The sequence below is a fragment of the Pipistrellus hanaki genome, assembly GCF_964339955.1.
Source record: "Pipistrellus hanaki genome assembly, chromosome: 2".
Taxonomy (NCBI): Eukaryota; Metazoa; Chordata; class Mammalia; order Chiroptera; family Vespertilionidae; genus Pipistrellus; species Pipistrellus hanaki.
The window spans coordinates 43,849,832-43,866,653 of record NC_140504.1 but is presented as its reverse complement, the minus strand read 5'-3'; the positions used below and the strand labels follow the sequence as shown (position 1 = coordinate 43,866,653).

At 39.5% G+C, this 16,822-nt stretch overlaps 1 protein-coding gene and 1 pseudogene across 2 annotated transcripts in view; both read left to right on the top strand.

The window, feature by feature from the left end:
* P3H2 (prolyl 3-hydroxylase 2) overlaps positions 1-16,594 on the top strand; it is a 163,867-nt gene extending 147,273 nt beyond the window's left edge. The window contains exons 9-15 of the mRNA XM_084872821.1: positions 749-876; positions 1,430-1,525; positions 2,094-2,244; positions 3,116-3,233; positions 4,134-4,209; positions 9,281-9,421; positions 15,596-16,594. Coding sequence (XP_084728947.1) covers positions 749-876; positions 1,430-1,525; positions 2,094-2,244; positions 3,116-3,233; positions 4,134-4,209; positions 9,281-9,421; positions 15,596-15,688 — 803 coding nt within the window. The 3' untranslated portion in view covers positions 15,689-16,594. The remainder of the gene's footprint in view (positions 1-748; positions 877-1,429; positions 1,526-2,093; positions 2,245-3,115; positions 3,234-4,133; positions 4,210-9,280; positions 9,422-15,595) is intronic.
* Positions 10,499-10,922, top strand: LOC311616884 (cytochrome c oxidase subunit 7A2, mitochondrial-like; annotated as a pseudogene). The gene has a single exon. The product of its transcript is annotated as a cytochrome c oxidase subunit 7A2, mitochondrial-like (transcript).
* Positions 16,595-16,822: the final 228 nt, after the last annotated feature.

Here is a 16,822-nt window from a genome sequence, read left to right as displayed (position 1 = left end):
ACATGGCCCAAATGCATCATTCTCCGAAGAGCCTGTGTGGCACTAATTTGATAAAGTTGTGGACCCTATCTAGGGAGAGAGAGGAGCCTGCAGGAAGCCATCCAGTGCAAGGACAATGATATAATGATATACCCATAGAGCAGAGTAGAATAAATATTCTAAAATCAATACTATTATATAGAGTCAGGGAGTGGTGGAAAGAAGACTTAGAAGGAGTCAGGTGACTTGGGTATGACTGTACTGACAGTGCATTTACTACCTGGATTTCCTGGTGAAGGCATTGTTCTACATACTCATGAAACTGATGTTTATGTCATGCATGGGGATGAAGCATGTCATAGAGTAATTGCATATGATGTTATAGCAATGGTAGGAACCAATGGCTGTGGAGCAGGGCGAGACCAGTTGTGGAGAGAATCCTGGAAAGTCTTGCTAGAGGAGAATCCTGTGAGATGCCCACTCTGCTTCACTGGATTGTCACTAGATACAAATATAAAGATATTTTATCAAATACAAGATACTACGCAAATATATTATATCAGCATGACATTTTGGAAAAGCCACACAGCTGCCCTTTTCTTGAATCCACACTGTTTTTCAAATTCTGAATTAGTCATTTGTCAAAGCAGTCTTAAATGTTCATGAAGATACTGGCTCTCCTCAGCTGCACATTGCTAGCTGGTGGGTGTTCTGTGCTTCCCCTCGTGGACAGAGGTAACAGAGAAGACAATGTGCTCTGTCCCTTCAGGTGGCCCTCTGATCTACGAGAATATCACCTTCGTCTACAACTCAGAGCAGCTGAACGGGACTCAGCGGGTTCTTCTGGATAATGTCCTGTCAGAAGATCAATGCCGGGAGCTGCACAGTGTGGCCAATGTGAGGACCTCGGGAGGGTGGGGCCTGACTAGGTTGGACTACTGCGAGCCTGCAAGTGCTTTGGTTCTGGTCTCACCCGGAGCCAGAGAACCAGGCCTGCAATGTCACTTTCTCTGGGAGAAGGTCATTGATTGTAGAGGCACTTTCATAGCCTTTGCATTGAGATGACTTTAGTTTTGTCCAGATTTGAATATAGCTAGTGGATCTGGAGTAGTTAGCAGCTAAATTCCTAGGACAACCATCATCCAGCATGGACCCTATCTACCATATAAAGTTACTGAGAAATCCCTTTACTTTAATCAATAACCAATATATTAATCATTTCGAGTCTACATACTTCCACAAAAAGTGGCGGTGTTTTATAATAAAAATAGAGTGTAAAAGTTAAATAAATACTAGTATATCCCTTTTGCTTAGAAGAATGAATGATACCAGGATCCTGGAAACAAAATGGGGATGGCTTTGGCTCTTAGCTTCCTGGAAATCAAGGCAGAAAGGAAGACCTTATGCATTCAGAGTTATCATTAAGAAAACATCTTGTATTGTATTTCAGGGAATCATGATTGTTGGTGATGGATACAGAGGGAAAACTTCACCTCATACACCCAATGAAAAGTTTGAAGGCGCAACTGTTCTGAAAGCACTCAAAGTAAAGTCTTAATTTGTTTGGGGAGTGGGTTTTTAAGTGTTAATTCAGGAACTTCTGTGAATGGCAGGCACAGGGAAAAAAAGAGCTTAGAATATAGTTTTATTAGGACAGTTGAAGGGAGCAAGAATGAAATGGCATCTGCATCGCTTTAAATCCTTCATTTATCTATTTATCATCTATTTATCAAACTTAATATTTTCTACATTTATATCTGACCAATAACATACAGCTCCCATCCACCCTTGCCACCCTTTTCTCAAGGAACTCATGGTCCAATGGTGAAAATATACCCAAACAAGTAATCGTTCCATATTTCAAGAACGTAAGAGAGGAATGAGGAGAGTGTTATGAGAGAAAAGAGAGTGATTAGCTCTTAATGTTCTCTCTGTGATTAGGAAGGCTCATTTCAATGGTTCATTTTCCTAACCCAAATCCACAAGCATGTAGAGTATCCTCACCAACCAATGCAGAGATGACCATTGTACCTTGGCTGACTGAAACCTAGCATCTGTTTTTCTCGAGCTCTCCAACCAGCCCCATGATATCTAATATTCTCCTTTTTCCTCAGTTTGGTTATGAAGGCCGAGTCCCACTGAAGAGTGCCCGTCTGTTTTATGACATCAGCGAGAAGGCTCGAAAGATTGTAGAATCCTATTTCATGCTGAACTCAACCCTGTATTTTTCCTACACACACATGGTCTGCCGAACAGCCCTGTCTGGTGAGATTTCAGAGTCTTCACTTGTTCCTTCTACCCACAGAGAGATGAGAAAGAAAACAATGCTCAACAAATTCCATTACATGTTAGACAAATGGTTTAGAAGAGTTCTAAATTTCCAAAACAAAATTAACTTGATCGCTCTTATTTTCCCTTTCCTCTTTTTCTCCTTTTTTTTTTTTATCCCTAAAGTACCAGTAGACCATCACCCTACCTTTTCCCCCATTTAAATAAACTTCTACTTTCTTTTGCACAGAAAAATTATTTTCTGTTCTAGATTTTACTTTTCAGGGAACTAGGAACCTGGAAATTAGTCTCCTATTATATCCATAAGCATTGAATGGTAGTGTAGAAGATGAAGGGATTGTTGAAATAAATATTCTTAAAAAGTTAGAGACCCCCTCACAATGTGCTATCATTATTTCTTCTTTAGACCTTCCCTTCCACCACTCCAGAGTAGGAGGGAATGGATAACATCACAGGGCAAGACTTTTACACTTGGGACAGTTCAATTGAATCAGATCTTTTTTTTTTTTTTTTTTTTTTAACATTTTAATTTCACCCTCCTCCTATCACTGCTCCCCATGAAGTACAACCTATGAAATGCATGGAATGTCTATTTATATCAGATAACTTCTATAGCTCTAGCAGCAAGTGTGACTTGCTCACAGTTTTACATCAGGTTCATATCAAAGTGGGGACAAAATAGAGTCTCTTGACTGCTCGCCTAGTGTTCCTTCATCTGTTCTGTTTGGCTTTCTATAATTTCAGATTTACAAGGGCACCAGCAATGGGAGAAGGCAGTCTGATGGTCCGTTTTGCTGTAGGTTAACACTCTCCTTATTTCATTCTTCCTTGTTTCCTCTCCTGGCAGGTCAACAGGATAAAAGAAATGACCTCAGTCATCCAATCCATGCTGATAATTGCCTGTTGGATCCAGAGGCCAATGAATGTTGGAAGGAGCCTCCTGCTTACACATTCCGGGATTATAGGTATAGCCAGCACCTGCTGCAAAGCCAAGCTTTTGTCAAACAGTTACCAAAAACTCATGGAAACTAGAAAGCGGATCATTTTTGCTTGTCATCACATTCATCGCCACAAAGCAGAGTCTCAAATAACCTTTTGAAGCAGCTGTCACAATTGAGAAGTGACTTAATCTCATATTTTAATCTTAAAAATGCATACATATTTTTCATATCATATCCAAAAAAGTGTCCATTTTTTATAATATAAATACATATAATATATACATATATATATGATCCCTTAGCATTCACTGAAACATATCCTTTATGCAGATGGATCTTATCACATCACTTATCTATATTTGCATTTTACCAAGAAACTGGACATTCAAGTGGGAAAAATGTTTTCTCTTATTGAAAGATATTTTTTGTGTGTAAGGAGAAGAGTCAGGATTTGTAGTCACCATATAGGTAACAGTGTGTGAATTATTGTTACTCCATGCTCTATACAAAAACTTTTATTGAGCGCCCTCTATCTGCAAGGCTAAGCTAAACCTCTTGGAGTTCTCCAGCTAGTTAAGGAAAAAATACATTCTGTAGAGTTACTAGTATGACAGGGAAGAAGAGTTGTAAGTAGTGTGGGCAGGTTCAAATGGCTAGATTAAATCCAGTTAGGTTTTCTTTGAAGGAAGTGAAATGTGAGATGAGCTTTAAACTATAATTAAAAATTAATGTAAGTGGAATAAATACTTCAAGGGTATGATCCAAACTACATCCGATCTTACTCTTGAAAGGTTAGAAGGATCAATTATTTCAATGTCTAGTTCAAAGGAAACGTACAGCAAGCTCATCATAAATCTTTAGTATTCTGTGGTAATGATGTTGTAAGCATTTAACAGTACAAATGATTCCCCTTTCTTTGTATAGTGCTTTGCTCTACATGAATGATGACTTTGAAGGAGGAGAATTCATATTCACTGAAATGGATGCCAAGACTGTGACTGTAAGTAAACCTATTCTTTATTTTTTGTTGTTTAAATATTACAGATATCTCCCATTTTTCTGCCTTCTCCCCCCTTCCACCAAACCCTTTCCCCTCCCCAGACCTTCCCCATGCTATTATCTGTATCCATGGTAAATATACCTATTCTCTAGCATATTTATTTACTATTCTTAATCTCAGTTTTGCCATTTTCCAAGGACTCAGACAATTAGATTTTAAGTATTTCTGAGATCAAGAATTCAAGAGGTGCAAAGAATCTCAGTAAATTTATGCATCGTAAAATGTTAGAAATGTAACCTTCAAAATAGAAATCTTTCTATCCATTTTAAAGATGGGTAAATTAAAGAATAGAAATATTAAGGATTTCCTGATCCTCATATAAATTAAGTTAGTCTTGGAAACAGAACCTTGGTCTTCTTATTATACAATAGAAGGTGGAAACATAAAACACTAATTCCTAAGTCACCCAAGCCTAGGACAAGTCAAGTGATTCCACAGAGTGACTTTCAAATAACCTGGTGTTGTACATACTTGGATTGATTATTGGCCATCAGATCCAAGATACAAGAGCTATAATGTGTGCACATTTATCTTTGTATGTATGTATATTGGTGTGAATGTGTGAGTGCATATTTATGATTGTGATTGCAAATAAATCCATATCTGAACATTGATATTCACATATGCACACGTTTGTATATCTGGCCACATGACATGTTTTGGATGAGATTCCAAACATACCTTCATAGGTAAAAATCAAAAGTTAAATTTAACCACCATCTTCCTAAGCCAACTGATGCCTTTGGAAAAGCAACTTGCAGAGTACATACAGACCACATGGGCAGCATGCTCTGGTCTTTCAGCAAAGAGGATACTTGTGGTAGAAAAGCAGGTTTTCCAATTGACAAGATAATCTATACTAATAAAAGGGTAATATGCTAATTAGACTGGGTGACTGGCCATCTTCTGGACATCTGACTTCCTTCCAAACAAAGCCATGGTAGTGGAGGCTGAGACAGAAGCAGTTAGGGGCAATCAGGCCAGCAGGGGAGGGTAGTGGGGGCGATCAGGCTAGCAGGGGAGCAGTTAGGTGGTGATCAGGCCTGCAGAGGTGGTTAGGGGCAATCAGTCAGGCAGACAGGTGAGTAGTTAGGAGCCAGTAGTCCCAGATTGTAAGAGGGGTTCCAGAATGGAGAAGGTGCAGGCCAGGCTGAGGGACACCACCCCTCCATGCACGAATTTCATGCACTGGGCCTCTAGTCTATATATATTATAAAAGCCTAATATGCAAGTTGTCCCCACGGGAGTTCGACCAGGAGATCAATCACTTGCTATGACATGTGACGACCAGCAGGGGGTGGCATGGAATGAAGAGAGGCCCCAGCCAGCAGCCAGAAGCCAGGGAAGGGAGATCCTGGCCAGCAGGATCACCTGCCAGGCTTAGGTACCCTACCCATACACAAATTTCATGCACTGGGCCTCTAGTTCAATTATAAATAGATTATGAGATATCTCTTTTCTGCATACAAAATATAAATAGATGAGACATGCATGTGATAAACTTTAAGGATTTTGCATTACATATGCTATTTCCGTAACATTTTCTTAGTTTTATGGTTTTTCTCCTCAAAATTTACATATTTTTATTAATAGTGAAACAGTCATCCATTGGCCAATGTGACTCATTAGGTTGAGTGTCATCTCTAGCACAACGGAAAAGTTGCTGGTTGATTCCTAGTCAGGGCACATGTCCAGGTTGAGGGTTTGATCCCTGGTCAGGGTGTGTGCGGGAGGCAACCAATTGATGTTTCTCTCTCACATCAATGTTTCTCTCTCTCTCTCTCTTTATCCTTTCCTCTCTCCCTAATATCAATAACAATGTATTTTAAAAAATAATGAAACAGTCATTTATCATTAATGACATACTGCTATACTATAAGCAGATGGTATTCAAAACCTGTATGTTACTGTAAAAGAAGAAATATAAAGATTCTGGTTAAAATTGTCCAGGTACATTGTTATAATTAAGAAATTATATTTAATAAAATTTAATGTAATAATGTATATTTAAAAGGCTATGGTGCCTACACTTTCTGATAAAGTCTAAATACTAACATGGGAGTAGTGTGATGCTTCATTATCTGGGAAATTAAATAAAGACGGAAAGTCTGGGTTGGAGTTTAAAGTCTCTATACAAAATTCTAATATTTTGAAGAGCTTCTGTGAAGAAGGATTTGATTGTTAAGCTCTGCTAACACTAAAACTGAGGTTCAAAAATGCATCTTGCCCAGGTGGAAAGAAAATCAGACCGATTGTTGAAAGATTTCTTTGCTTCTACTCCACCTCGTGGCCAGATTTGGAAATGTGTTTGAAAGTGATGACTGGAATAGCCTCTGAATCAGTAATTCATTCATTATTGAATGCAAATTAACTGGATTTCCTTCCCAGTATTCAGGGATTTTATTTTATTTTTTATTTGTGTATATATATATATATATATATATATATATATATATATAATTTTTATTGCATTTATTGTGATGACATTGCTTAATAAAAGTATGTAGGTTTCAGGTATACCATACATAATCTGTATATTGTATTGTGTGTTCACCTCCCAAAGTTAAAGCTTTTTTTTTTTAATATATTTTATTGATTTTTTACAGAGAGGAAGGGAGAGAGATAGGAGCTAGAAACACTGATGAGATAGAGTCATTGATCAGCTGCCTCCTGCACATCCCCACCGGGGATGTGTCTGCAACCAATGTACATGCCCTTAACCGGAATCGAACCCGGGACCTTTCAGTCCGCAGACCGACGCTCCACCACTAAGCCAAACCGGTTTCGGCAACCAAAGTTAGATCTTCTTCCATCACCATTTATCCCTTCTTTACCCTCTTCTACCTCCCCTCTCCCCTTCTCCTTCTGGTAATCACCATACTGTTGTGTGAGCCTATGGGTGGTGCTATTATTTTCTTAACCCCTTTACCTTTTATAACCAACCCCCAACCTTCTTCCCTTTGACAGCTCTCAGTCTGTTCTTTGTATCTATGAGTCTGTTTTTGTTTGTTAATTTATTTTGTTCACTAGGTTCTACATATAAGTGGATTAATTGTTATTCTGCTTTTTAATTATGTGAAAGAAACTATTTTAATGGTTCAATGGAGGGGGGGGGAAAGGAACATTTGTAATAATATGAACAATAAAGATTTATTTTAAAAAATAAAAATAAAATTACTGACTTTAACTATTCTTTCCCCTCAAAAGTAAAAGAAAAACATGGTTTAAACATTTTTATTCAAAATCTCCAAGTTAGGAGTTTTACTTTCCAAAATTATTTCTACTTCAGATGAATTTATGTGGTAGAGTTCTAATTTTGTAGGTAATCAAAACTCCTAAGTAACTGATCCCAATAGCAAAGAGAAATGGGGTAGTTTTCCTTTTCAGCTTCCCCTTCTTTGCCTCTAGAGGAACAGATGAAGTAGGGAAATAACCCAGTTTGGGACTACACAGGGAGTAGCATCTTTATTTTTGAAAAATTTGGAAATAATATAATTAACTGAATGGTGGCTAAAGGTTTACATTTACTCCAGTCAAAAGCTTCTCTGACATGTCATCAGCTGTTAAGTGAAAAGCAAAAGACATTTGCTTTTATTATACTTGGAAGATACATGGATTATTTCAACAGCAACATTTATCTGTGAAACATAGGTATTTAGGAATTTGGGTTTCTCTGTGCAAGTTTCCAAAAGATAAAATTTCAAAAAATTAAAATCACTCTGGAGCTGTGTTTCATAATATGTTTACAATTACTTATCTATACTTAAGAATGTATTATCCTACAGAAGCAGTCATCAATTGGGCTTGTCCATTCCTCCATGTACCTGCTATGTAACAGGTGAGACTGTCTATATAGTAACATTAGTCCCAGAGACTTTGTGAATCCACATACCTGTAGTCAATTCCAATTGCTTCAGGCAGTTGACAGCTTCTTTTCCTAAACTTTCCCAAAGTTCTTCATGTGTAAAAATGCTTTCCAACCTCCCTCTCTGCCAGAGCGAAAGCATACCATTGTCCTCATGCCCTTTCTTGTAAGAAGTATTGTAAGAAGCTGATGCTGAGATTCAGAAATCACACAGAAGTGACAGCAATCTTGTGTGTTGAGTGAGTCCTGACCAGTGCCAGGGAATGAGCAGCCAGAAAACCTGAAACCAGGTCTTAACACCATCCTATGCTATATACATTGGGTATTATTTACTATGCTGTTTTTATTTGGAAATGCACAATATATTTCTTCTTCAGAAAAATGAAATCAGATAGATACTGATCGTACCTACTAAACTCACTAGACTGACATCAGAAAAGTTATCATGGTCAAGCTGTTTAACATAAGCAACTTTCCCTAGCAAAGACAAATCACCCCTCATTATTGTGAAATAATAATAACCAGGCCCTACCTGATTTGCCTCAAAAGATAGAGCATCAGCCTGTGGATCAAAGGGTCCTAGGTTTGAAGGTAGTCAAGAGCCAGTTCCTGGGTTGTGGGCTTGATCCCCAGAGAGGAGTGTGCAAGAGGCAGCTGATCAATGATTCTCTCTCATCATTGATGTTTCTATCTTTCTCTTCCTCTCCCTTCCCCTCTGAAATCAATAAAGATATATTAAAAATTAAAAAAAGAACTGGAAACTGACTCCTTTTCTCTGCTCTTCCCTTGAACACACACACACACACACACACACACACACACACACACACGGCCTCAGACATTTTTTTTAATTGTTGACAGTGTTATGGATGTCCCCTTTTGTCCTCCTCTACGCAGCCCTGCCCTTCCCTGAAGCCTTCACCTGAATAATTTTATTTTCTGAATTAGCATTATTTTGACCTACCTTTGTTTTACAGATGAGGCAACTGAAATAATCTGTGTCTTCTTCAACCTCATATTCCTTGCACCATTATTCTTTGACTCAACACTGTGGGACTCAACTACTCCCACAGAAGGATAAAGAACGGGGTTGTAGAGATGTTGTGACACAGGAATTGACAGTTTGATTTTCACTTTTTTTCTCAGGCTTCTATCAAACCCAAGTGTGGACGAATGATCAGCTTCTCATCTGGAGGGGAGAACCCGCATGGGGTGAAGGCAGTCACCAAGGGCCAGAGATGTGCTGTGGCTCTGTGGTTTACCTTGGACCCAATTTATAGAGAATTGGTGAGTGTCCCACCCAGAAAGCCAGTTACTTGCCTCATAGACCTAATTCATAAACTGATTTATATGAAAAGTCCTTTAAGTTGATTCACAACCATTCAAGAACCTTGGAGAACACGGGAAACAAACAAAAAAAAACTTTTATAGCTGTTACAGAATTCTTTCTCTCATGTTTTTAATATAGACCGTCTTTTATGCAAGAGAAAATTCTCCTGATCATCTAATGTTTATGGTGTGAGTGTGTAGGAAAGGAGAGAGATGATGATGAAGGCAATTTTTAAAAAATTTATCTTTACTGTTGATAGTATTACAGATGTCCCTCTTCCTCTTCTAACCCTCCCCACCCCAGGTTTTCACCACACTATTGTCTGTGTCCATGGGTTATGCATATATGCATATAAGTTCTTTGGTTAATCTCTTCCTACTATCCACCCACCCCTGCCTCCCCTCTGAGATTCATCAGATTGTTTTATATTTCTATGTCTCTGGATCTATTTTGTTCATCACTTTACTTTGTTTATTGCATTCTACATGTGAGTGAGATCATGTGATACTTTTCTTCCTCCGACTAGCTTTTTTCACTTAGCATAATGCTCTCCAGGTCTCTCCATGCTATTTCAAAGGGTAAGAGATCCTTTTTCACAACTGCATATATTCCATGGTATAAATGAACCACAGCTTTTTATCCACTCATCTGCTGATGGGCACTTGGGCTGTTTCCAGATCTTAGCTATTGTGAATCGTGCTGCTGTGAACTTGGTGGTGGTGGGGGGGGTGGGGGGGGTGGGGGGGTTCATCTCTTCTTTCTGATTTATATTTCTTGTTTCTTAGTATATATTCTTAGAAGTGGGATCACTGAGTCAAATGGCAGTTGAGGAAAGTCCATACTGTTTTCCATAGTTCCTATCTGCATTCCCACCAGCAGTGCACTCGGGTTCCCTTTTCTCTAATCCTCACCAGCACTTGTCATTTGTTGATTTGTTGATGGTAGCCATTCTGACAGGTGTGATGTGACACGTCACTGCCAATGAAGGCAATTCTTAATCACATGCGTTCTAATAAGTGAACGTCTGCAGAAGTTGATATATCAATGATATGTGGCTATCCTTAATTAGTTTTGAGCTTTTAAAACAACAACAACTGAGAGCCAACAGGTTTCAGAATCTGCTGGCTCTTCGTCATATTTCCCAGAGGACCATAATACTGCTTCACCCAGGCAGTTTGAAAATAAAGTTCAAGAAAAACAAAAGCTATTTTAGGAGGACAATGGAATTCCAGTGCATCTAAAAGGTGGGGTAGCTGATGCCCTCCTGTATAGAGCTACCATGGTTCTAACAGTTGGTGGAACAATTTATGCCCTATATCAGCTGGCTATGGCTTCATTTCCCAAGAAGCAGGGTTGACGTCAGTTATCCTCCCAGCAATCAGCTGGTTCAGTTTCATTCAGCTCTCTATGGACCAGTATGCTGACAATAACAGTTCTTCTTTGGGATCAATATTTATTGACTTGTACTTTATTGCCACCAATAAAGCAGTCTTTACCATGAGAAAATAAACAAAAATAAATAAAACAACAACAACTCTAGCATCAGGAGAGACGAACCACTTTCTATGGTTACTGGGAAGAATTATTTGTTTCCTCAACAAATCATTAAAGGAGCACTGACTAATTTATGAAACATGTAGAAGAGGTAAGGGAACCTGGAAGTTCAATGTTATATATTATAATAAATTAAATCCTAAATATAAAAATATTGTTCTTATTATATGGGAAGCAGCTGAGGAAATTTAGCCTGGATTAGAGACCATGATCTTATCCTCCGGATGCCCTTGGGCAGAGGTGATAGGCTCTATCTGTGAAGTAGCAGAGGAATAAATAAAGACCAATGGGTAGAATTCCCTAGGGGAAAAAATGGATTAAACATATTAGAAATAACTTATAAATCATAACCACTGTTTGGTGAAATTGTTTGCTTTGGAAGTACTGTGTTCCTCATCACAGGATGGCTCTCACTAAAGCCTTACCAGCTGCTTGGCATGGAATGCTGAAATTGAAATGGAAATTTCAACTGGACAGTTTCAAAGACTTCTCTGGCCTCAACTGTTGATGAATTTTATTCTTTAAAATGACATTCCATCTGCCCTAGCTGGTTTGGCTCAGTGAATAGAGCTTCAGCCTGTGGACTTAAAGGTCACAGGTTCAATTCCGGTGAAGGAAACACTTGGGTTGGTGGTTCTACCCCCAGTAGGGGGCATGTAGGAGATAGCCAATCAATGGTTCTTTCTCATCATTGACATTTCTATCTCTCTCCCTTCCTCTCTGAAATAAATAAAATTATATTTAAAAATAATTTAAAAATAAATAAAATGACATTCCATCCAATTTTCTTCTTTAGATCCCTAAATTGAATCCAATTTAATCAGAAACTATTTAAAATTAACCAAATTTCTCATATACTTTTTTGCCATCAAACCTAACTCACCCATATTCTAAGCATTCATTCATATATTTAACAAATATTTACAGAAGAGCTACTATTGTATCTGGGAAACTCTGATAGGTAGGCTGGGGTGGGGGAGGAACAAAGGGGAACAAAACATAGTACCTGACCAGGAGGAGCTTAGGGAGGTCAAGAAGGAAATAGAAAGTGAGAAGACATCAGTATGAGTTGTAGGGGAATCAGGGAAGGCATATATAGACTTAGCTGTCGTGGCTCAGTTGGCTGGGTGTTGTCTCATGCACCTAGATGTTGCTGATTTGATTTCCAGTCAGTACACATGCCTGGATAGGCTATAGGCTCAATGCCCCTCATTGGTGGACAGGAGAAAGTACAGGAGGCCACCTATTGATTTTCTTTTCATATCAATGTTTCTCTTTCTCTCAAATTCAATGAGAATAATTTTTAAAGAAAAAGAAAAGCATAGAAAAGTGCAGAAAGAAGAAAAAAAAAAAAGGCCCTGCTGAGGGAAAGGAGCACAGAGAGTTCTGAAAACTTCAAGGGACATTGAGCAATCTCCTTCATCTGTGATTAATTCCTTTCCTGTGCTTCTCCACCTCCACATGCCAGCATGCCGCCACAGCACTCTGTACTAGGGAACCTAGATAAGCCAGCCGACAGTGAAGATAGCTTTTTGAAAAATTGCCTTACTGTTTCCTCTCTTTAGTGTTCAATCCAAAAAACAGTTCCTCTGTTTTATTACTCAGATCTCAACTCTCTCTTTCAAGATTTTTTTTTTAAATCAAAATAAAAGTTTTAACACAAAATAGTTCTCTTTGGTCCTTCCTAGCCAGTAACATCAGTGCTCCTCTGAAGGGCAAATAATGGGAAATGTTTCCAATATCTGGACAGTAGCGACATCTAGTGACCACTGAAAAAAATGACCAGAGCCTCAAGCAATGTTCTACATTGGAATCACCTGGGGAACTTTACAAACTCCTGACATCAGGCTGCCCACCTCAGAAATTCTGATTTGATTGGCATGGGGTGTGACCTGGGTATCGGAAGTTTCAAATCTACTCAGGTAATTCTAATGTGCAGCAAATTTTGAAAATTTCTGAATTAGGCGCCTTGTCTCAGATTAAATCCCTGAGCAGACGAAGGCTGCCTGTGAATAAATCACTGGAGCTGGCAACTTCTATGCTTGTTATAGGTTATTTTAAAGGTACTTAATTCTTACGGAGTATCTTACATCATAAACTCTTAAAGATGCCCAATATTAGAGGCTTCAGTTCCTGTGTGTAGTGTCCCCGCTGTGGAACTTCTTTCCTTTCAGGAGAGAGAGGATGCAGCAGGCCCCTTCCCCGGCACTTTGGGGAGAAAGTTTCGTGTGTACATCATTGCTAAGCAGGTTATTCTTCCCGTATTCAGAAAGTGATATCCAGGCATTTTACTTAGGCATCATGACAGCAATTTAGATTTCTGTTATTTAGTGTATTTGGGCCTTTTAGTTACCTTTATATCGATGTCATTTTTAATGACAAGTTCTTGAATGAATGGGGCTTTGTTTTCAAGTTGCAAAATAGTTATTGTCATGACATTCAGTATAAGGCATTGTGCTAGGAACTAACTACAGGGGATACAAAATAGGTAAGACAGACAAAACTCCTATTTTCAAGGAGCTTCAAGTCAAAGTGGACAGCTAATTACAGGTGCCTGAGTAATTAAAACACAAGAAGCAGTTCAATAATAGTTATTAAGGGATATAAACAGGAAACCAGGAATGGCTTTATTGAGGAGATGACATTTGACATGAATCTCAGAGGATGAGCACAGTTTCTTTAAAGAGAGATATTTTTATAGAGCAAGACTTTCATTTACTTTTACATTAATGTGCCAGATAGAATGGAGGCCTCTCAAAGTGACAGTAGCTTTTCTGGTCACTGGAAATACAGCGGTGACTACAAATGACAGGATTCCCTGATTTCATGGAGCTTCCCTTCTAGTGGAAAAAATGACAACAGATATGTAAAAGAATAAATAATTGAGAGGTTTTCAGATAGTGAGAAATGTATGGAAAAGATAACAAGGTCACTGATATGAGAGGGATAAGGAAGGGGTGGCACCCTGAAGGTCCTTGGGACTGATGACAGGTGAGTTGCCACCTGAGTAACAGGAAGTCAACTCTGATAATGGCCTTGGGAAGAGAATTCTAGGCAGAGAACAGGTTACAAAGGCCCAGGGACCAGAGGGAGCTTAGAGTGGTCAAGAAACAAGAAGCCCAGTAACTGTAATGTGCTGTACAAGATGGAGAGTGATGTGAAAAGAGGCCACAGAGGAGACAGGGGTCAAACTCAACAAACTGGTTAAGGAGTATGGATTGTATTCTAACTGAGGGTGGGGGAGGGAAGCAATGTACCCTATCTACCCTGCCTCCCCTAGTCCTGGGGAGTTATAGGGTATGAAATGGTTACAGAATAGCTTTATTTTTTTAATTTTTATTTATTGATTTGAGAGAGAGAGAGAGAGAGAGAGAGAGAGAGAGAGAGAGAGAGATCAATTTGCTGTTCTACTTATCCAGCCAGCATGTTATAGATGAAAGTAGTTAGAGAGAAGGTGAAAAAATGTGGAAGGTTTGAGATGCCATTTGAAGATAGACCAACTGGGCCTACTATTTGACTGATGTGGAGGGAAAGAAAAAGCACAGGATATGACGGAAGCATCCAGGGGGGCATTTAGCTAACTCTAGAACTGGGGAATTCTTCTGAGAGTGATGGGTTCAGAGAGCTTGAGGTGAGTTAGCAGGTTGGTAAAGTGAGAGAGGACAGGTGAGCTAAATAAGAAGAATGATGTAAATCAAACAACTCCTTATAAACACAGCAGGAAGATTGGGCCTGGAACTTCACGAACTGGGAGGCCATGCCAGGGCTGTGAGCAGTGAACAGGAAGATGATGTGGTCATGAGTCAAGTGCATAGGTTCTGTTAGAAGCATGTGGGTGCGGGGTGTGGAGCAGATTAATTTAGAAGCTACTTTAGCAACCGACTTGAAAGACGATGAAAGTTTAAATCCTTGATTTTTAAGCGAGAGGTGGTTTGCCTCCTAAGGCACATTTGACAATGTCCAGGAACAATTTTGGTTGTCATAACTTGGAGAGAGCTGCTACTGGCCAGGGATGCTGCTAAACACTCTATGACACATAGGACAGCCCTCACTGTTCCAAAATGTCAGTAGTGCTGAGATTGAGAAACCTGGCCTAAGTTAAGGCAACAGTAATGTGCACTGAAAAGAAAGGTGAGGGCACAGGAGGTAGATGAAATCTAAGGATCCATGGTCAGGCTTTTAGGGCATATGGGTGAGCAGGGGCTGGCTCACTGAGAAGGGGGATTTGTGAAGAGGAACAGAGTAGGTCTGTACAGAAGAAAACGGTGAATTCAGCTTGAAATACTGAATTGTAGAGCTGACCCAGAGATGTCTATAGGACCACAACATAGAAAAGGGAGTCAGCAGTTGAATATAGAAGAATTCTTGGCAAGAGAGAAATATTGGAAAGTGATTGACTAGGACACAGGGAAGTTAGGAGAAGGCACCATTGCAGGGATGAGGTGAGGCTCAATCCTTAACTGGATTTAGCTTCCATCCCATGAACAGATGGATGCCTGGAAGTGTTGGGAAAGCATCTGCCACCAGGACTGACTATGATGCTTGTAACAAAAATGTGCAAATTGTCTTTTTTGCAGGAGCGGATAAAAGCCGATGAAGTGATTGCAATCCTGGATCAAGAACAACGAGGGAAACACGAACTGAACATCAACCCAAAAGATGAGCTATAAAAATGAGAAAGAGTGTTCTATCAGATATTTATTTAAATTGTTAATAATCTTATGAGAACCTTTTTATTTTTGTACAGAGCCATGGTATAAATTAACAGGTTAATACCAGTCATCAGATCTTCCTTCTGTTCCTAAGGGTGTTTGCTGTGCCTCACTCAGTCTGTCTGTCTTATTGTTTTCATCAGTTCATCTCTCAATGCCCAGTCATCCCCCACCCCCAACCCCTCCACACACATGCACTTCAATGGCTGCAGATCCAAGAGCTAAAGCAGAAAGAATAAGTCAATTCGGGATAAACTATGTGTGATATAGTTCTAAAGCTAGCGTGTGTTGCCCTCTCAAAAGGCCTTTCTGGCTCTGAGCATCTTAGCCACCTCCTCTCATGGTAATGATGGCCATGAGTTTGAGCTTGAGGTGCCCAGGGGTGGTGGGGTCTTCACTGCCTCACCTGTCACTGGCTGAGGACCCCTAGGCACTGAGAAAGAACCACTCTGACCTCTGACAAGTACTGTGTGAGATGGAGCGGCCCAGCCCTTCCAAGGCCTTGGTGATATTTCCACCAGAAGATAAACTTACACTGGAAGCTTCCATCCATCCTCCACAGCGCTCCAGAAAGGACACCATGGGAGTCATGTTCTTCTGAAGGTTGTTGAGGGGTTTGAAACAGAGTGGACCTTCACCCCAGTGACTTTTAGAAGAAAATCTTGAATCTCATCTGAATCTGGACACGTCGCCTGAGAGTGGAGTCCATGGGTGAGAAGGAGCATGTTGATCTTGAGAAAAATGGATTTTTAATTGATTCCAATCTTCATCTGCATAGCTTGGTGGTCCTTCCTCTTTGCTACTGTCCAGCATGTGGGCTTGTTCTTGGGACTGGTTGATTTAATAAAGGGAACCTTATTTTAATATCTGGCATTTGTTTTTCTTCTCCCGAATATTTGCTTTATCTTGAGGTAATGGTTTTGTGGTCCTACAAGAGCTTTGGAGATGACCCAAGTGCAATGTTGGGCAATGACTAGTTTTGTTGGCAGATGCTCTGTGGGAGCACTGCTTTTGAAGAAACAGAAGTGGGTAACAAACAGAGATATTCATCCAGACAATGTCTGGTCCTTGGTGCCCATTCTGAGACATTAT